This window comes from Phalangium opilio, unplaced genomic scaffold (assembly GCF_054372755.1).
Source record: "Phalangium opilio isolate 3A_F unplaced genomic scaffold, DU_Popi_V2 ptg000329l_1, whole genome shotgun sequence".
Lineage (NCBI taxonomy): Eukaryota > Metazoa > Arthropoda > Arachnida > Opiliones > Phalangiidae > Phalangium > Phalangium opilio.
This window is the reverse complement of record NW_028324226.1, coordinates 7,252,666-7,275,148: the sequence shown is the minus strand read 5'-3', so window position 1 is coordinate 7,275,148 and position 22,483 is coordinate 7,252,666. Positions and strand designations below refer to the sequence as shown.

At 38.1% G+C, this 22,483-nt stretch overlaps 1 protein-coding gene and 1 long non-coding RNA gene across 8 annotated transcripts in view; one reads left to right on the top strand and one right to left on the bottom strand.

Moving 5' to 3' along the window:
* Positions 1 to 22,483, top strand: part of LOC149610608 (potassium voltage-gated channel protein Shaw-like) — a 519,915-nt gene that overhangs the window by 327,798 nt on the left and 169,634 nt on the right. For 3 of the 6 annotated variants that reach the window (XM_089859335.1, XM_089859331.1, XM_089859334.1), the window contains exons 3-6: positions 208 to 300; positions 2,368 to 2,654; positions 3,335 to 3,562; positions 21,112 to 22,084. In XM_089859335.1, coding sequence (XP_089715461.1) covers positions 255 to 300; positions 2,368 to 2,654; positions 3,335 to 3,562; positions 21,112 to 22,084 — 1,534 coding nt within the window. In that variant the 5' untranslated portion in view covers positions 208 to 254. Of the gene's footprint in view, positions 1 to 207; positions 301 to 2,020; positions 2,087 to 2,367; positions 2,655 to 3,334; positions 3,563 to 21,111; positions 22,085 to 22,483 lie in introns of all 6 variants that reach the window. The other 3 variants (XM_089859333.1, XM_089859332.1, XM_089859336.1) reach the window with 3 other exon arrangements.
* LOC149610618 (uncharacterized) lies at positions 12,622 to 14,722 on the bottom strand. Of its 2 annotated transcripts, none has more exons than XR_016376738.1 (2): positions 14,070 to 14,722; positions 12,622 to 13,989 (listed from the first exon to the last, which is right to left on the bottom strand). It is a non-coding gene; the product is annotated as an uncharacterized LOC149610618 (long non-coding RNA). The 2 variants fall into 2 exon arrangements; XR_016376739.1 differs by having other exon boundaries at positions 12,622 to 13,984.

Here is a 22,483-nt window from a genome sequence, read left to right as displayed (position 1 = left end):
TTTTGGAGTTTCAGAACGCGACAAAATTTATTTAACCATAAAGTTACGCAACCTATATCTTCAAATTCGAAAGTTGAAGTTATATACGCGTGCGCGCGGATATCGTTTCACACACATTTTCCATTCACTCTCTTTTCCTGACATCATTAGGAGTTATGGCGTATTATTATACATTATATCGTTCTCTCTCTTTCCCTTCTTTTCGAGTTATCGCCGGAACATCGCCGAAGTTTGACGGTATCTTCGCCACGGCGATGGGCGACTCTCACACGCCTATCAGGGGACTTTACATTCACGCATGTATGTACTAATCACGCGCTGCTTTTAATCAATTTTCGTAATTAAGCCTTGTCACTGTGTAGTTAAGTTAAACCATATTATTATAGAAATGCATGGCTTATATTTATTACACGTATCGTCATCATCTCCATTTTGAAAATGTAATAAACAAATGTGCGGAATCTGAAATCGCCAAATTTTGTAATTAGTGATTCTCTGGAAGGAAAATGTTCCAACCGACCCACGGATTAAAGATTAAACTCGAAATATATTTTATCCTTAAAAAATTTGCTCCCCGATGCAATGGATAGTTCAGACTAGGAGGACTGATACCATTTACACCAAGAGGCGGGACTACTTGGTACTGCATTATGTCCGCCAAATAGACAGCTTTCAGATAGGACAGTAAGTAGTACGTCACACCCTCCCAAGTCTGTTCTGGTAGCCATATAGGGTGGTCTCAGCTTCATTCCTGCTTTAAACCCACCAAAATCGCAGCGTAAATTATGTCACGAGACTCAGCTCCTCCTCCAACCGAAAGCTCTCTATAGCCTGCTGTTAATGGTATCAATCTTCCCAGTCTGAAAACAATGTATAAATGCCGTAAAATTATATTTTGTGTATAGATTCGATATACCGTAATAAACAATCTCTTTCTATCGCCATTGAATATGGAATTTTACGGTAAACTAGTCAAGCCCTTATACTGAGGTGGGCCATGATCTGACTATTCTAACCATTAAAAAGTACTATTGGCTAATTCCAGGCTGTGCCTTGCAAAAATATTAGCCAGAAAAACTAAGCTGGCACCCATGGCACTAGCCCTGAAATTATTTATTGTATAGCTGAATACATTTTGGTCACCAGAAAAGGTACCAATACATCCTAACGCCTAACTGTTAAACATTGTAGATGAGCTAGACTGTTTTGTACAAAACTATAGCACTCAGCAGAATGGTAAAGAAAGCTAAGCTATTGGCCACGGAATTGTTATGGAGCTCGTTTAAAGATCGGTAAACCATTTGTTGCGTAAACTCGATTCAATCTCAGCTAGCACAACGCAATGATTGTTTAGAGGCAGCCCTCCACTTTTAACTGCACTAATTTTACCCTAAAACATAAATTTTTCACTCTTTCAAACTTATCTAGCATGAAAAATGGAACATTTTCCTCAAAGAGAACAACTAATATAAATATAGTAACCCTAAATTAATGGTCTTCCTTTATCAGCCAAAACTGGTGAGAAGTTTGGAGTTAAAATATTTAAAGGTTGACCTATCAAACAAATAATGATAATAAATGAAAAAATCTTATTCACAAGTCACAGAGTTATCACCGAAATACAAACTATGTGTATCTGCTCATGAACCAATAATATTGTTTAGAACACGTAAGCACTGTGCAGACCGTGAGGACTTGACAGTTCCTCGACAGTGCCGCAGTTACACACGTAGATTTCAATGTCTAAATAGAATAACCTGACTATACACGCTCCTTGCATTTTTTGCACTATTTACACACTTCTTCGGTTTAACTACAAACTAATGCGAAAGGCGGTCCATAAACATTTATGCATAGTTTACGCGCTCAATGTCGCGCTGAACGCAATATTACTGGTCCATTTTCCGTAGACGTTTCGTTACTTTAGATGATCCAGAAGACCTTTACCAAATATCCGTCCGATGAATCCTTAACATTGTACCAATTAACTCTAATTTTTCTCATCTTTTTAATTTTATAGGTTAAAGAACTTTAGAATTTTCATAATATCTAATCATGCAGGCGCATTACCACCAGGAAAATATGGGTAAATATTGCACCAATTATTAGCCAAACTTCGCACCAGTTTCAAAAGAATAAATTAAAAATAATTAGCACCATTCGAGAGAGAAATTCCGCTAAAATTACAAAAAGAAATGACTGAAATTTATTGAAAAGTTCCGCAGGCCTGGTGTCGGAGATGGGACACAATTCCACATTTTTAAACCACGTTCCTTGTAGTGTTAGAGTATAAAAAGTTCACGTTGGTTTAAAGAAATGTGAAGGACACGTTGAGTCTGATGGGTCATTTTCATTTATGAATTTTAGCCATGAACTTGGACGCCGAGAACAGAGTCGTGTTGAACGTTGGAGGAATTAGGCACGAGACGTACAAAGCGACGCTGAAAAAGATTCCGGCCACTAGGCTGTCCAGATTGACCGAAGCTCTGGCCAATTACGATCCCGTTCTGAACGAATATTTTTTCGATCGACACCCGGGTGTCTTCGCGCAAGTTCTCAATTACTACCGGACGGGAAAATTGCATTATCCGACGGACGTCTGTGGACCGCTTTTCGAAGAGGAACTAGAGTTCTGGGGATTGGACTCCAACCAGGTATGAAAGATTGAAGAAACTGTAAATGAGAAAACTCTCGACACTAGCATGTCTATTTTCGAGGGAGATCTCAAAGAGTAGGTCTTTGTGGCACAGACTGATACGTCACCAGACAGGCCTGACCCTATAGAAAAAACACTTTACTGGTCCTCAAAAAAAGATTTCTTATTCTTGGAAATTTTTGTCATTCGTACGCCCGTCTACAGATCCATCAACTATCTTCGACGTAGACAGAATGGACTAAGTACTTTCAAGTTAACACACAACAAAAAGTTGATCTAAGAGCTATCAAAGTGATATTACGTACAGATCGATAAGCTAGTTACGATTAGACCAGTATAGTAGTTGTAGTAATAGGAAAGATAAAGCCAGGAAACTACGCGTATAGAGGCTAGGTCAAATCATATGGTTCCGTTTTCACCCACCACCGTAGAAGATGTCATAACACTGAAGACAATGGCGGAGTCTCTTGGTCTCTATAGAAAGCATCATAATTTTCAAAAATATACAACTGATAGGGTGGGGAATGTTTCTTCATTGAACAAGGGCATTTAATGAGAAGCACTTGACCCCTAACGCCCTACTTAAATAGACACGAGACTTCCTACAATTGCCTTTGCACGACCCATATGTTCTAAAATGCAGAAAAAATAACATTTCTTTTCTCTTTCTCCAACTAGGTCGAACCCTGTTGTTGGATGACGTACACTCAACACAGGGACACTCAAGAAACGCTTACTGTCCTCGATAGGTTAGACCTGGACACGGAAAAGCCCAGTGACGAAGAACTAGCCCGTAAATTCGGCATGGAGGAAGACTACATGAACGGCACGCTGTCCTGGTGGCAACGAATAAAGCCCAAAGGATGGTCGCTTTTCGACGAACCCTATTCCTCTACAGCTGCCAAAGTAAGTCAAAACATTCAATGAAGTGATTTTCGCTTTAAACGTAACATGGACCATTTCACTCGCCTACCTTAGTCCATTGTATCAAGAAAAATTAGAACCGACACAGGGAATATTTTCCTACCCGATGAAATTTCGAGATGTGAGCGGGTACTCTAGTAAGATAGCAACGCTATATTTAAATATGATTAAAGCTTCTCCTATATTTTTAAGTACCATTGCAGCACTATAAGATACCCTGTGCCGCTTCTTTGTTTACTTCATAGTATATGCAATTGAATTTTTTTTTTCAAAAAAGAAAGAGCCTCTTTGTAAGTAACATAAGGAGTAAATCAAGATTTAGAATTTAGCTGTTGGAATTGAGAAAGCAAATTTGGTCTCCTCTAGTCTTGTACCAAATTGAGATATTGTCCCTTAAACAACCATTCTCGACGTTTTTATCAAGGATACCACAAACCCCAGTACAAAAACAGTACCACTGAGCATAGTTTTATGGTATATGAAGGTTGTTTGTCATGTGACCTTTTTCTCATTGGAGGAGATGTGAAGGTCTGATGGAGCAACGAATCGGGGATAATGTTTAAGCATGATAAAAGACAAAGTGAAATTTATATCAGCTAAAAGAAGCGTTTAAACATGTTCTTAATTGCGTATTAGTACGTCCAGAGCTATTTTAAACGCTAAGCCTAACGAAAAAAAATGTGTCGCAACGTCGATGACCTTGATATACTATAACTCACATAGGATCTGAAGGAACTGCGCTCTTGTCGTTGTTTTTAGTATTGTTTGTTGTCCCCCTATACTGCCCAAGTCTAGGAAGCAGAGTTATAAAGCCAGTATTAGGCCTAACGCTTACAACTCCGGCTTAATTTACTCTTGGTAACATATCAGAAGGAACTGCGCTCGTGTCATTTTTAGCATTGTTTGTTGTCCCCTATACTGCCCAAGTCCAGGAAGCAGAGTTATAAAGCCAGTATTAGGCCTAACGCTTACAACTCCGGCTTGATTTACTCTTGGTAACATATCAGAAGGAATGCGAAGACGGAATACGCGAAGAATTTAAGAAAAACAAATTACAAAAAAAAAACTTGCAAAAGCGGGACTTCGCATTCGTAATAAACTTCGAAGAAGGGAAAAACCAAATAGGGATGAAGTGGGAAGGGTGTTGTGTGTGTGTGTGTGTGTATTTGGAAATCCATTAGCTTCTTAAATTTCTTAGTCGCTGGCGCGCCAAAAATGAGAAAAAAGAAATAACGAGAGGCTCCTCCGAGATTTTTCTCGTAATCTTTAAAGGAAGGGTTATATGGAAAGAGAGAGGGGGAGAGGTCCGGGCCGAGTCTATGTAGCAGAAAGCGAAGAATCCGTAAAAGGTTCCCTCGGGCGCTCCCAAGAAGGTAATACCAGGGGATCGCGTAATTTACCAAAGAGAGAAACATTTCCACCTTCTTAAAAGAAGTAAGGACAGAACTAGATAAAATCGTAGTTATCAAAACGATATCCTACAATTTCTTCAAGACTCCTAATTGAAATACATAATCTTAGTTAAATTTCATTCTGATGATTGGTAAGATGGCCATTTCGCAAAAGGGTGAATTTAGATCGGAATTTCATTGAAATTTAAACATTCCATCGTAATATGCAAGGGTTTTTCGATAGGAATAATTCCGAATTATACACTATAAACAATTAGAATACGTTTCAGTCGATTTTGAACAGTGGTCTTGAATTACAATTAAGAAAATGATGCAGGTGCCAGGTAGTTAATATGACCAAAATTACAACAGAAGTGATTTACAAGACTCTCTAGAAATATGTGACTTAAACACTTTTAACGGTCTCTAAACGTTTAAATTCGATACTTTTAACAAGAACTTCTGCGAGCTAAGTCTAATCATAAGTTTATAAGATATGTTCCATAAGTATGTCACTACCCATACTTCGTAGTGTTAGAGGCTTAATGAGAGCTAGTTCAAGAACGACGTGAGAATTGACTACACTCGGTTTTGCAGTCCATCCTCCTCTTTAGTCTGTACTAAGCCTTTGACAAGGCCTCACTACGCGTCGCTTTACAAGAATCTATGACGTTTCACCTACGTCACTTCATGACAAGCTCTCATTAACGACTGACACACTTATGGAACATATCTTATAAACTTATAGTCTAATTTATAATGAGAAAAAAAAAGATGACTTTCTGGCGGTAAACTTGAAAGATCTTTTACATCTAGAGCGACAAATTACGTGTTTGTCATTCAATTTCCAAAATTTCAATAATAAGAACATTTCTCAATACGAATGAAGATCAGATAGCCAATGAGGAGAAAGCAAAATATCGATTCGCATTCTTTATAAAAAGAATCCTTCTGTTTCACGATTTTGACCTTCGTTTTTTTTGCCTTCAAGTGAAGGCACTCGAATTCCTCGGGGTAATTTATTTCTGATAGGGATAATGCTAGTAAAGGAAACGGCTATATCGACATCGTGTATCTCTTTATACTTCAAGCAAAGGCTTGGAACGTCTGACACTCCTAATGTCCTAGGGCCAGTTGGATTAAGGGGTATCCAAGAACGTCTCACGGCTCTCGAGAAGAGAAACGGTAAAGAATAAGAAAGGAAACGATTTCGCTTAGGCTCGCTCGTCCGTCTCTTCGGATTTTGGCCGCTAGCACTCGCGATCGTCTTTCGACGCTAAATTCGGAGAGACAATAATTGCTTTCCTCGGTCCCGTTTAATTTGGACCCTTCCCGTTGTTACGAACCTAAAAAAGATTGGACAGAAATGGAAGGGTAAAGGGTAACTAGACTTCTAAGGTTACGGCTACGAGTTAAAACTTGTACTTTCTTTCCTTGACTCTTTAATGAAAATATTGAATATCGCCGCGAGGGTTTTACGCGCTCTCTCGTTCGCTCTTTTTAGAAAAAAAAAATAAATAAAATTTGGAAAGGGTAAAAATGGGGTATGACGACAAGCAAATCGAATTTTAAAAGTCATCCTCAACACCCATCATCAAATAAGAGTTAGTAAAGGCTATTATAACAATTGAATAAAATGTAAACTTTCTGACCTTCATGGAGTTCGTGCATAGTTTCTAATATTTACGTTTTATAAATTTTTAGTTAATGATAATTAAAAATTCCCGAAAACCTTTACTTTAGAAAAGGTACACTTTAAAAAAAAATAAACTTGTACTAAAGGAATTGCATTATTGCAACTAGCAACTTTGTTTATAAAATGCCTTACTTAGTTGCAACATAAACGATTTTTCGAAAAATAAACGTTATAGATGAAGCTAAAACAAATAACATTTAATTTTTTTTTCGTGATTTCGAATCTCGTTCATATTCTTTGTAACATTTTTTATCATTTACAATTATTTACCAGTTCTAAATAAGTATTTTTTGAACACTGAGGGTCATTAACATTTCGAGTTATTTATCCGAGATATCCGTACTTGCAATTACGCAAGTAACTAATTAGAATGTAAAATAGCACGGAGTTTAGAATCGCCTGAGAGATCACTATTACTAGAGCGACACTGTTCAGCAGAGTAAACATTTCTACAGGCGTTCAATGGGAATTTAATGCATACCAATCTCCCCTGCTTCACACTGTACCACGAGAGAATATTTTCAAGTGCAAAAAAGGAGAGTAGGCCTACCTTGAAAAGCATATGACTTCATATTTTAGATTATGCCTTAAATGAAAGACTATCTTGTCTATGAAATAGCATTATTTTTTTAATTATCTCTTCGGTAAGATTTCCCACAGTTCGATGAAGAGGGTTAGGTAAATCAGAAGGGGATAATAGAAGAAGGATGACACACTGTATCCACTTGAAACTTCAGTTTTGTAACATGATTCTTCCCAGGATCACTCTTTTTGTTTGCTCATCAAACTTCAGAAGGGTATCGCACATTGGAGTGAATTCTATAACAGTTTGATACTAAATCCTCAGCAATCAACCGACAAACCTTGATTGTCTTGATGTGGGGCAAAAATCCGCAAGCGCGCCTTGGCAAATAATTAAGCGCTAATAGAGTAATGACGAGGGAACTATTTATCGTGTATGTGATTCGGTTTAGTAACCTTGCTGCAAATGTCCCGATATTGGCAAGAATCATGGTATAATTACTCATCTTTGTGGTACACTTCTCTCGAAGTGAAGGACTATACACTTCTGGTTAAATGAATGGTATGAACTTGAGCAAGATACTTTGTGCAACCATCTAAAAAACTCTTTCTAGCTTTATTTGATGGAACCAAAAAGAATTATAGGAAATGGGATTTGTTTAAAAAGTGGTTTGGTTGCGTATCACACATATTGGGAATCTAAGAATGTACAGTGTTACAAACCTTTCTCCACATTGAAAAAGAGGGTGAAGACAGGGAGAAGTAGAAAGGGAGACGTATTGTGTGTTGGAATAGTATTCTACACCGCTAACCTAACTCCCATAGTAGAAGAAAGAAGGTCTAAGGTGGTAAAATTGCTACCTTCTCGTGACGTGGGGTACTCTTTGTATATTGAGTTATTTAGCACCCTCTGTAAAACTGAAAACGTACTAAATTTTCAAAAAATGTCTCGTACTGATGCCGTAAGTACAGCCAACGGATGATGTTTCCTTGTCTTGATTCTCACGAGAGGGCAGTTCGTAGTGCGAGTTGGCGGGAACTCTTATGCCGCTTGCCACGTGATAAGATATAACCAAGTTTTCCACAATCCTTTTTTCTCCCGTTGTGGGAGCTAAGATATACTTTTGTCAGTCGATCTAAAAAGCGAGTACAATATTTCTCCTCAGCTAACTTCTCCCAGATGAAGAGAGAAAAAAGGATCTACTAATTATAATACTTATCATTGCGAAAATCATAATGATTTAAAAAAATCAAAAGCGATAAAATAAAAGTGCAAACCTTTTAAGACACATCCTGTAAAGTAGTTCGTCATGCGCAAATTACAGATAATTGAAATTTCACAAAAGAATTGCAGAATATAGGTCAAGGTTATCTTTGCAGAAACCACAATCGTTTCATCGCTTTTAAGGCTCGAAAGAAATTTATGAATGAAAGAAACTTCTCTAAAACTCCTCCACAGAGATAAAGCTGACATTTCTGATCAGCTCGATTTTATCTAGCAAAACTCTCTAATCTATACTCGTAATCCTGAAGATGCACTACTCGCGGCTAAACCTTTTCCCTTTTGAAAAAAGCGCCAAGTCTTAGAATCGGGATAGAAAACGTTAGGTAGGCAACGTGGCCTGGTCGAATCAATTTCTATTTATAACTTATAACAAAGACAGAGAACCCCTAATTTTCGGGCGACCGCGATCTTCTTTTACTCGGCCGAGATTTACACGAAAAGAAACCAAAAGAAAAAGAAGATATAAAAAAGAGTCCACCGGGGCGTAATGAATATAAATGTTTATACGCCCTCTATACCAATACGGACCATTTCGATTTAAATCTGGTGCCGCTTTGCGGAACTACCTTTGACAATTTTGCTGCTTTAAAAAAAAAAATAAAAATTCTGTAACTGAAAGAACAAGTTTCATAAAAACCACAATTTTTGTTTATCTCCGAATAAAACTCGTTGAGAGAGCTTCAAAAACACAATAATCCTGCCACATATAAGAATGAATGCATCTTAATAGATGATTAAGGTTAACTTCATTTCAAATCGTATTTATGTTTTGTTATGATTCGGGCATAAGTTTATAAGATATGTTTCATAAGTATGACACATCATATACTTCGTAATGCTGTAGACTTACTGAGAGGTAGTTCGAGAACGACGCGAGAATTGACTACACTCGGTCTTGCAATTCATCTTTTTATTTAGTCTGTACTAGAGATGTGAGTCGGTAATGTACCGTCCGTAAATTACCGGTAATTTACCAAATACCGCGTAAATTACCGTTTTATATCTTACCGTAATTTTACAATGGTAATTTACGGCGGTAAATTACCGTGGTAAATTACCAAACATTTTTATTACGCATTAAAAGTTCATTTTAAACTTAAATGATCAACTATTTCTGTACGCCAAAATGACTCACCAGGCGCTACTCGCTAGCCTTACAACTTACAAAGATGCGCTAGAAATTAGTCTTTTAATAAATATTTAGTTAGAGATCAGATTAGAACGGCTATGGCTGCCGTCTTGGTAGCAAAAGCCGCAAATACGTGTAAAGCAGACAGATAGTGCTCACAATTAAACGTTGTTTAAAGTAATGGATTGTAAGCACAGAAATTTATAAATTACCAAAAATTACCGACCGAACGGTAATTTTTGTTTTCCCAAAATTTCAATCGGTAATTTATCGGTAATTTACCCGGTAAATTACCGTTTTTAAAAATTACGGTAATTTCACATCTCTAGTCTGTACTAAGCTTTTGATAGCGTCTCACCAGGCGCCACTTTACGAGAATCTCTGATGTTTAAGCTACGTCACTTTATGACAAGCTCTCAGTAACCAGTGCCAAACTTATGGAACATATCTTATAAACTTATGTCCTTCACCATGAACCGCGTCACGAATCAGTAATTCACTAGCGCGCATCATGTCGCCATCTATCAACTTAACACGGCTATACCCTATACCCGAGGATTACGTTACTATCGAACTAAACTGATACCTCACTACGTCATACAAACACCCCGTTCTTCCACAAAATTCAAAATCTATAGACGTTGAATTTTCAGTATTATCTTTAGATTTTGCTTAGTTAATGAATAATTCAATAAGAAAAAGACAATCGTAACGATTTTAAGGGACCCAAAGTAATTTTCGAGATAAAAGAATTTTTCAAATTTTCGTGTCTGTATTCCTTTAACATTTTTGAAGAAAATAATTCAATTTGAAAGTAAAATTGAGTTACTCTTAGAAGTTCTTTGAGACTTGTCCTTAAAGACTAAAACTTGGGACGAACACGGCTTTAATTTTTCAAGAAAATGATCTATGAAGATGGGATAAAAACCAAGTGACTTTTGAACAAACTTTAAGAAAACTTTTAAGTTGTCAGAATCATTCGCTTTTACAACCTTTCTACGTTAACAAATGGCTACAAAAAACTCGGAGGTTACGACTAGAAAGTAAAGGTACTACTAAGCTATATCGTTTTAAAACGAGCCGGAAAAATCCAAAGGGAGGGAAAAACATTTCTCATTTCTTTTAAAAAGGAAATAAAAAGTGAAACGGAAGAAGACCGGATGGAGGTCAAATACTCGAAACTTGTATCTTTTATATTTATTCAAAGTTCAGAAAAAATCTCAGTTGCCTTTATACGCCTATGTAAGATTTCTATTTGACTGGATTTTTAGGTTTTCGATAGCGGATTAAGACATTCCCATTAGGTATCATTCTAAAGACGGACGCGGTTAAGTGTTTTCAAAGGTCAAAACTGTAAAAACAAATTTAACAGAAGTTAATATAAGCGGTTCTATTTCCGTAAATAAAACAGCGAATCGTTATAATAATGAAGATCCCAGCTTTGTGCATTAGTAAACATGACAAGTAAATAGCGGTCCCTATACAGCTGTTCTCGTAAGCACGATGTACCGTTACAGCAGCTCCCCAAAGACAACCGGAATGTGAAAAACGATAGTCGTTTATGATGGTGTAGGTTGGGTTATTTGAACTCGAATATTACTACACAGAAAAAAATGTGTTAGGAAATTGAACACAATCCCTGAACATCTTCATGCAACACTCTCCTATACATGTTCAAAAATGAGAACATGTTCAAATAGAAATCTGTTCTTTTTTCTAATGCATTCAAGCCATTTTGTGTTTGATTTTGAACGTGTTTTTATTTAAGTGTTCTGCCTCTGAACATGTTAATTATGCAGAAAATGTGTTCAGGAGCTGAACACAATCCCTGAACACCTTCATGCGACTCTTTCTACTATACATGTTCAAAAATGAGCACATGTTCAAGTGAAAATATGTTCACTTTCTAATGTGTTCAAGACGATTTTTGTTTCGGTTTTGAACGTCTTTTACGTGTTAAGCATACACTCTAAGAAAATGGGGCGCGTTTTAACACCTTTAAAAGTAGTTTGGGGCCAAATTTGACATCATTACAGGTGTTCATTTACACCCCTGAAAGGGTTTAATAACACTTATGGAGCAATTGGTGCTATAAAATGGTGCAACAGAGGTGCAGTTTAACACCTTTTTAACTCTTATATCGAACTAAAACTTAATTTTTACTCTCACATGAGTGTTGTGCAATTCTTTAAAGGGTGCGGCATAGCACCTTTCAGAGTGTCGCATAACACCTTTCAGAGTGTCGCATAACACCTTTCAAAGTGTCGCATATCACCTTTCAGAGTGTCTCATAACACCTTAAAGAGTGGGTGATTTATTAGCAATCAGTGCTATATTCACAGCAAGGTTCCACTTTGAGTTAAATTAAGAGGAAAGTTCTTACATGCAGAACTATACCGCTTTAAGCAATGCTTGCAGGGCCGGATTAAGAGGGGGGCGAGGGGGCACTGGCCCCCGGGCGCAAGTCTTGTTGGGGGCGCATAGAGTTAAACTATTCCCTCTTAGGGACATTTGCTGTTCTGTTTTTTCCGACTAAAGGGGGCGGCCCCCGGTGCAAAATTGCTTAATCCGGCCCTGAATGCTAGTTCTAGCTAGCATTCAGTGTGAAACTGCATAAAAGTTGGTAATTTTTACCGACTTAATAGCCTCTGAAAAAGGCAGAAAGTTTTAAATTACTATAATTTCATCGGGTATTAAGTTGGTTTTGGAGGCCATAATATCCAAGCAGTAGATATAAACGTTCTTGTTAAATTTAATAATCTCTTTTCACTAAGAATTTTTCGAGCACCAGAAACGCGTTTGACCTAATCTACTCTACAATATTTAAAAAAAATTTCATTTTCTACTCTAATGATTCTCAAAATAAAGATAAGACATGTCACAAAAGTTGGCGTCTGTAGTCGCCCTACTAACATAGTCTCGTTTTTTTGTGTCGCACAATACTTTTAAGAGTATCGCTTAACACTTTCAAGAGTGCAGTAGCGTTGCTAGGGTTTGAAATTTGGGGGGGTGGGGGGGTTTAAGTTTATTATTCGTATATTAAAGATTTACAAACTTTTATTAATAAAGAGTACGGAACCGATCAGTTAGTGACTATGAGACAATTGTGGATGAAAGAATTTCACTCGTCTTTTATAAGTTCAGTTTCCGTTTGCTTTTAGTCCCCACTACTGTTTGATATTGAAATTCATCTCTACAAAGATGAAACTGAACGAAATTATCATAATAATTTTTTACACTATATTGCTACAAAATTTTAGGGGATACGAGCAATTTTTTAGTAGAATTTACGGATTATTTTAAGGGGGCTAACTTTGAAATTTTAGGGGCGCTAAAGCCCCCAAAAAGACTTAGCGACCCCACTGCAAGAGTGTCGCATGACGCTTTTAAGAGTGTCACCTAACACGTTTCAGAGTGTCGCCTAACACGTTTAGCAGTGTTTTACAAAAGTACAATACCCTCTGATTACGAATTTCTTTGTTAATTTTATTTAAAGGATAAAAATATATTCTTTCATGAATAACATGTTTAAAAAATGCTTAACAATCAAGTTTTTCAATAATTTTTTACTGTTTGTATTGACTTTAATATTAAAACATTAATGAAAATGAAAGACCTTATTTAAGAAACCCGCAGTACTATAATTTTCCATTTTTAATTTCAAAACGGTTTTAAAAAGTTTTATTTTACACCGAATTTACACCTTAAATTGGCCCCACAAAAACTCAAGGTAATGAAACTCTCTTTGGGTGTTTTTAAGGTGTAAAAAAAGTGTTTTCTTAAATTACACTTCCCTTTCTTAGAGTGTACGAACATGTTAAGTACAGTCGCCGCAATTAAAAACTTTCTCTCTCGCGACGTCTTGTTTCAACAATAAGCCGCAAATTATTGATCTGATACAATTGATAAAAAAAACTTATCGTATATTGTTGTTTTAATAAAGATTTGCGGCTTATTGTTGAAACAAGACGTCGCGAGAAAAAAAGGTTTTAATTGCGGCGACTGTACCTCTCTCATTCTAGAGTCCAAGAGAGATATGTACGAGAATTTCTTACTTGTAATTAATAATTAATAGGTATTACTGTACTGAGGTTTAAGTTATTTTGCTAGTAAAAGGACTATTAAGTATTGAAATATATTTTTGTCTTGTAATAGTTACTTAAAACTTACCCACAAAAAGGATTACACCTTTAATATTCTGAAGGGCCAAGGCTTAAAAATCCTGCCCAAAACTTATGTGCTGTTACTTTCGGGATCGGTTTTCTTATTAGCACATTAGCAGCAGTAAAGGTTGCAGACGAATTTTAGGGAATATTAAAATTTCCAAAACATAAGTAAATGCAATTGCAAAATTGCTTTGTCAGAGAGTTCGTCTCATCGTCTGGGCTTTGCCAAGAAACGTTTTCAAGGCGTATAGTTAAATTAAATTCGCATTCCAAATATTTATTATTTAAAAATATGCTTACCAGTCTGGTGATTATTTTAGAGGGGTCTAAGTTTGAAATTTGCGGGGGGGGAATAGGGAGCTTTACCCCCTCCCCCCCCCCCGAAAAAAAGGCCTAGCGACGCCACTGAATCATTGAATTGTATAATTACTTCAAGTTTAAATTCATTCCTGGGCGACAAAGAAAAACCATGGATATAAAGAATGCGCGTGAAGAAATAGGTTTTCACGCTATATGATAAGCAACTTCCTATCTCCGACGGGACCTTATTCGGTGTATACTCTGTTCCAGCTTTAGTCGTCAGCACGCACAAAGCTACGTTACATAGAGATCTAGCTTAGAGTGTGCTGAGAACCAAAGCTGGAACAGAGTATATATCGAATAAGCTTCGACGAAGTACGCCTTCAACTACAAGGTTTACAGAACATGAAAACAAATGATCGCGTTCGCTGTTCCTAAATTTTTAATGCGTTCATTGTGAAAGTGTTAAGATTTTGTGTTCAACTGTTACAATTTTTCCAAATAGAAACAAAAATTAGAAGTTGAACGCCAAAATTAAGCGAAGTGTTCAATAAATTACACTTTTTCATCACTTAAACATATCAAGAAACCAAAATCTGATTTTTGAACACAAAAATGTGTTCAAATCATTAACACACTTTTTTCTGTGTAGGTCAGGTTAAATTTGGTTAATTGGAACCCCAATAGTATTTGGTCAGGTCAAGTCAGGTTAGGTTAGTTTAGGTATGGTTGCGCTTGATAGCTCAGGTTAGGTATGGTTGCGCTTGATAACTCAGGTTAGGTATGGTTGCGCTTGATAGCTAAGGTTAGGTATGGTTGTGTATGATAGCTAAGGTTAGGCAAGGTTGTACTTGATAGCTAAGGTTGGGTATGGTTGTACTGGTTGTACTTGATAGGCAAGGTTAAAAATGTAAAAAAATCTTAAGACCCCCAAAAGTGTACCCCTAAACTTTTAAAAGCAGTTGAAGTTTTGTCCCTCTAGACCCCAATTTCAACCTTTTTAGTGTATTTAAATTAGCAATAACTCACTTGACTACCGGAGACCGGTTTAAACACTATTTACGTTACTTGTGGTTTCCATCGAAAAATCATTTATCACAAAAACTGGTTTATTACTTTGAAACTAAAATAAAAATATTGAATTTGGGAGAATTTCTTGGAAAGCTTGGTTTATGTTCGAAGTCTTTTAGGTTTGACAATAAGGCTTGAGTAAATATATTGCAATACGCTCGGTCTCTAACAATCTAAAGGTGAAACTAGCTTTGGAATTGGATTGGAAAACAGTAACTATAGCCCCGATGTTGAGTCACAGCTAACGCTAAAAGCTGTGGAACTAGAAGGTAAGCCGAGCTTCGCTATTCTCCGATCGATGGAGCTTAGTCGCTAAGGCCTAACGCGACTACACACCGATCAAAGGCAAAAGCGGGGGCTATAAGGTCTCTACTACCAGCACAAATGTTAAAGATTAAAGAACAAGTCTCGTCAAAACACACCGTTTGGTTAACAAGAGGTTCTAAAAGAATACAATGAAAGCTTCGGACAACAAATTAAATTTATGAAGTTATTTTGAGTAAATCTTTTTCGAAACCAGTGTTAGCAATTACAGTTCAATCAAGGGTATGGGAGCAGTGACGCGAGTAATATGGGTAGGGAGGGGAGTGAACTGTGTATCCCCTGCATTGGGGGCAACTTTGAAATAGAGAATACTATTCGCCCCAAAAAGGGGGGTATCACTAAAGTAAGAGATGGAGGCCTATGACGTTGCCATATATAGGAAACAAATTACTCTATAGAAAACGGCGTGCTTGGGTTTATGTGGGAGCGAATTTGTGGAAGGTCGAGTTTTCTCACTCTTTTATTCCAAAACCGAACTTTCATCGCCTGTTCCGATTTACCACAATAGTAGCTCTACACACAAATTCATATAACAGTTACACAAAATCGTGAGCGTAGAAGCCATTAGAGGTAAAATAATAAAATTGCCAAGATGCAACCAGGAGAACGTGTAAGAAGGAGAGTCAAAGAGGGAAGGTAACTATAACGGCACTGCTCAGTATCTCTCTCACGCGCACCTAGCTCAGCGCACAGCCGAGGAGCCAGACGTCCCCTGATCCGTTAAGGATACTAGCCGTAAACAAACTTCTCTCATTTTTTTCCCTCTCTCTTGCGCCGATTGTGCGTGTGCGGAATTCTGATACCGGTTTTGAAAAGGGGACTTACTCTCCCAGCTCCTTCTCATACGTGACACTGATGCAACTCTAGAGATGGAGGCCAAGTTCTCTAAATGGCTCCATCTTCAGTTGAATTCAATTATTTCGTTAAGTGGCCACCATGGCCATATGATTATGCTTGTCTGTATTTAAGCTACGAATTTGAAACCGGCTAAATTAAATATAATTCAATTCGTCTACTTGTCTCACTTTTAAAGGTGGCATTCAGTAATAATTGAACGTTATTTCCATGATACTGATCCTTTAAGAAATGAAACTACTCCCACTTGGAATTCTGGAAGAGATAAACAATGGCACGTCTACATAGACTATATTCCTACAAGCCCGGTTGACAGGATGCCAAAACATAGGCGCAAGAGATGAATTATAAGAGAAATGTTGTATAGTCTTATCTTTTGGGAAAAGGAATGGTTTCCTTATAAAGAAATAATACGCATATATACGTTCCTAACCTCCAGAACAACTGCACGTTTTACGCTATTTGGTTAAATTATACATGACGAGCGTGATATATAGTTTAATTTCTTACTTATCTGATAATCTAAATTAGATTAAAAGTTTGTTTAAGTTTAACAGAAAAATAAGCCTTTTTCCCCTAACCTTTAAAGGAAACGTGAATAATTCAAGCAAGTTGATGATAAATAAACAAGTCACGCAAAAACATTTCCTTATTAGCTAGGTGTGGTTAAGGGTAGGGAGGACGTGTTAGTTTCGTATGTGCTACAGTACTCATGTTTTTTTAACTCGCTTAGGTAATATTCGAGATGGAAAACGGTTGGGGTAGGCCTACATTAAGTTCTTACCACACCTAGCTAAAAAGATCTTTTCGTTTATCCAATATCCACACATAAACCACAAATATACACACTCACAGATCATAATCATAATAAAAGCCAGTATGTCTTTCACACTCGTGGCTAAAAACCAATTACAAGTATATAGGCCTACACATATATTTAATCTTAACCACGAAACTCTGTGTATTCATTAAAGAAAATTCACATTATCTAAGCCATGGAAAAACATTATAACGTTATTTGAAAAGTTCCAAACTTAATTTTTCTTTAAAACTAAATTATTTCCTCAGTTTAGGAATACGTTTTTTATTGTGTTCAAAACCTTTTATATACATTTCCCATTTTCCATAAGATGCTTTGGAAACATGAAAAATATAAATAAATGAAAATCCTTCGCAAAGTTCACAGTCATGAACTACCAACAAATAATTTAGAAAGGATGTTAAAAAAAGAATGCAAAAAAACTTCGCAAAATAAAGACAAACCGAGTCTTTCCATTTAAAAATTAACGGTACTCCATTTAGTCTAAAACAAGACACTGTGGTATTTGGGGAGAGAGTCTTCGAGCAATTATCTCTCAACCGCGACACGGAAAGCTTTTATCCTCGTCAAGAAACAAAACCGAAGTACTGAAATTTTAAAATTTAAAAAGGCTCCTATCCTTCGAAATCTGTATGGAGTAACCATAGATAAATGACTCGCAGAATGGATTTGAACAAGGCGGTTTTTGTTAAAATGATCTTGTTACATTTGGCCAGGGCGAAGTATACTGAAGTTGAATTGCACGCGCCTTTTAGACTGACATCCCACAACGGGAGAAAGGGAGATGTTGGAAAACATGGTTACCACTTATCACGTGACAAGCAGCATCAGCGTTACCGCTAACTCGCACTACGAACTTTCCCCTTCGTAAAAAAATTAAATAGTACATTTTGTGTTGGAGGGAGGCCACATAATATTAAGTCAATAGACCATTTAGGAAATTACATACCGAAAAACCAACACCCAGGGCGAGGCCACCATTAGGGTATTCTCCCTCTCGCCAAGAAGCTACGCAGGAGACTAGGAAACTCGCACTGCCTCTAGCGTTACTTCCTGGCAAGAGGGAAGATACCCCAATGGTGGCCTCGCCCCTGGGGTCTATATACAAACAGTAACCCACGTGACAAGAAGGGACCAATTTAACCCTCTTCGACCCCTGTCATCTCACTGTTCAGGTTTATCATATAGAATACTACTTCACCCAACAGTAAGTCTCTATTTCTGCTCCTCCCTGATATGGCCTTATCAATATCACTAACCATGAATCTTACAACAATGTTCGTTTCAAAGAATTTGGATTGGACCTAGTTTGGAGGTTACTAGTCCCTCTAGTGTTCGTTGTTTTGTGAAATAACGTTCGAGAAAAAAATGTAGACAAGGAACTCTTTTGAAACAGGCTTAGTTAGGTCTGAGCGAGTACTTGTACGGTTGTGTAGCGTACCGCTTGGGGGTTGTCAGAAACACCTTTGGTCTTAAAAAGACGTCAAGTACGTCGCGGGAGTTTTTAAAAGAAACAACTTGGCGGCCGTGTTTCGCTTTTAGTTATACGGGTAAGCTCCGAAGTGGGGTTGCACGATTTTGCAGGGAGATCTGACATTTCTAACAACCCCCAGCTCAATTTGCTTTAGAAAAGGAACAGCGTCTAGAAGGTATATATATAGGTGACGCGACAGACATTGCTCGTTTACGTTTCAGTAATAACCTATTTAAGAGGGAAGTTTAAGCTCAAGTAGACAGACACGTAATGAAGGAGGGCTATGACATATCCGCGTAATACAGTTTCAATCAATCTTGTGTCGCCCGGTAAGCTTACGAAAACACTCAGGAGTGCTTCGTATGTTAAAGTTTAATCCCAACACAAAAGAATTTAGAAAAACTTTGGCCTACCAAAAATATGATTGAAAACTAAATATAGTTGCATTATAATAAGTTATAATGCCTAATTGGAAATGAAATTTAGAATTTGTTTAGCGCGAATCTTGAAAGGTCTTACTTCTAGACCGCTAAATGGTTTTGTACACGATATTTGGTCAATAATAACAGGGAAATATTTAATTTTAGAAGAAGGAATGGAGAACAGAGTAACCTGGGCGCGCGTCAAAGTCTCGGACCCCCTTTCAAGGGATGGAGGGTTATGAAAAAAGAGGCGGGTCGTAGCGACAGAGGTAAAAAGGAATAGAGTTATATCGGTTACGGGGAGGGTGACATTAAACTCCGCCCATTCGCCATTTTGGCGGCAGAATTTAACATGAGCTCTATAGCCACCAGAAGGTGACTCCATCTGTTGGATTGTTAATTTCATTGGCTGAAAAACCAATGACGTCTCACCCCCCTCAGCAAATATTACTCTATTACGTATTTTTCGCCGTCCCCGTCAGCTACGTCATCAAAACGTAGTTTAAGTGAACCAATAGGATAATTAAAAATTTTCGTTACATGTTGGAAGGAGTGGCTCTACACTGGGCTGTTGTAAATACTAACCGTTCTCCATTCCTTCTTCTAAAATTATATCTATCCCTGATAATAATTTATAGCACCATTGATGGATCCGTTAGATAACAACAAATACTTCATATGACATTCAGCACACTTCCCTATTTACTAAAGTCAAAACTTTGAAGTCCATCTTCCCCATTTATTTTGTAATGATGGCCTCACCATGCAGGCGACGTGTTATAGGAATGCATGACCATATTTCAAAAAACCAGTACGTTTTACTTTAACCATAGTCTATCAGCGTGGTATACGGGGTTTTACATATGTCATAAGTTTATAAGATATGTTCCGTAAGTATGACACTTCCTGTACTTCGTAATGGTAGAGACTTACTGAGAGCTATAGTTCGAGAACGACGCGAGAACAGACTACACGCGATATTGCAGTCCATCTTACTATTTAGTCTGTACTAAACTTTGACAGCGCCTCACCAAGAGAATATATGACTTTTAATCTACCTCAATTCATAACTAGCTTTAAAGCAAAGCGCGGGTCCAATGGATCCCCTACAAGCTGACTTTCCTTACGAACTCCAGATTTGGCTTGGCGAAGGCAGTAGACATTAGTGAGCGGGATTTATAAGTGTACTTATAAATCACGCCCACTAGCCTTCGCCAAGCCAAACCCGGAGTTCAGAAGGTAAGTCAACTTGTAGGGGATCCACTGGACCCGCGCTTTGCTTTAAGTAACCCGTGACACACTTATGAAACATATCTCATGAACTTATGATATGTAGATTGAGTTATGATGAACAGAAGAATTGGAAGTATTTCAGTACATTATTCTTCTGGACATATATCGAAACCCTAGAGGGTTGCATCAAGGATGTAAGTTGGGCCTTATTTGACACAAGAGAACTATGACTAACAAGGGTGGTATCCACGGAAAAAAAATGCCTCGAAAGCTTACCCTATATGTTTCTGTCAGTTGATACCAGTCCAAAAATTGGTCAGCTCTCGTTCTTTTTTATATAGTACAATCGTGGGTCTCTTTAAAGATTGTGTAATAGAAGCGAAGAAGGCTACTAACTTTTGGAAATACGAAAAACGTTCAGGAAAGAAGAAAAACATAGAGGATCGTGTAAAAAATAAAGAAAAAGATCTCTTTGATATAAGGAGATAGGAAGGCCTGCGACTGACACGAGTTAATCTAACTTTCCGACATCGGCAGAAACTCTTATATATATGGAGTGAACATGTGTATAGGCCTGGGGGTTTTGGTGCTTTAGCTTAAGGGCCAGGCCTACCCAGTAATTTAATCTCTGTTATTTTAATTTCCTAACGTCTCAATGACATTATTCTTCTCTTTCATAAGGTTATTCAAGGCAGAGGTGAAAATTGGAGTAAGACAGTGTCATAGTCTTTCTCTGGCTTGAGAGAGCTACAATTATAAACTTTTCTATTTTTATTATGTTATTCAGGAAATTAGATCAACTGACCCTTAAGTTGAAATAACTAATTCAATTGTTATCCGTAGGTGGTCGGCGTGGCGTCAGTCTTCTTCATCTGCGTGTCCATCCTGTCTTTTTGCCTGAAGACGCACCCAAACATGCGGGTGCCCTACATCAAGAACATCACAGTGAGCACGTCGGCGAATACAAAAGCGTGGACTTTGGACAAGATCCAGACGAGCCCGCACGACGCCTTCTTTTACATCGAGTGCGTCTGCAACGCCTGGTTCACCTTCGAGATCACGATCCGTTTCATCACGTGCCCCTCCAAACTGGACTTTATTCGCGGGGCGGTCAACATCATCGACTTCACGGCGACGCTCTCGTTCTACATCGATTTGGCGCTCCAGAAGTTCGCGTCACACCTGGAGAACGCTGACATCCTAGAGTTTTTCAGTATCATCCGCATCATGAGGCTTTTCAAACTGACTCGCCATTCGGCGGGACTAAAAATCCTCATACAGACTTTCAAAGCCAGTGCCGGTGAACTCATCCTGCTCGTTTTCTTCTTGGTCCTCGGCATCGTCATCTTCGCTAGCCTGGTTTATTACGCCGAGCGGATACAGTCCAACCCGAATAACGACTTCAACAGTATACCCTTGGGTCTGTGGTGGGCCCTAGTCACCATGACCACAGTCGGCTACGGGGACATGGCCCCCAAAACTTACGCCGGCATGTTCGTTGGTGCCCTGTGCGCGTTGGCCGGCGTACTGACCATCGCCTTGCCCGTTCCCGTCATAGTGTCCAACTTCGCCATGTTTTATTCGCACACGCAAGCTCGGGCTAAGTTGCCCAAAAAGAGGCGGCGCGTTTTACCCGTAGAACAACCTAGAGGGCCCCGAGTGCGCGGACCGGGAACGGGACATCCCGAAGCAGGGGTGGGCGGAGGACCTCCTGGATCGGGCGGACCCGGTCACGGTGGAGGCGGACCGCCTACGGGTCGACGAGTGAACGCGTTAAAGCAAAACAATCCCAAGGATATCCTAGGACCTAGAATGGGTAAGTCATTTTGCTTTTCATTTCAAATTGATCATTTATACCAATTACGGCGCGTAGTTAACGTCGCGATAATCACTCCCTAAAACGCGTGTTTTGTCTCTCAACTAATCGCGTCCTGGAACATTTAACCATTATGTACAAATGAGCGAATAATAATAGCTAGTTAGCGCGGCTACGTTTAAGATTATTAAATATAGTAATCCAAAGTGATTAGTCCCCACCCCAAACGTCACTTACAATTAGCTCACTTTGTCATAAATAACGGTAAAAAGTTATATCTGTTTTATTCATTTCAATGTGAATTTTACTAGAGACTATAAGTTTGTAAGAGAACGACCTCACATCTCAATCTAGCAGTGAACATACAAACAGAACTGATCGTAGGTATTTTGATCGGAT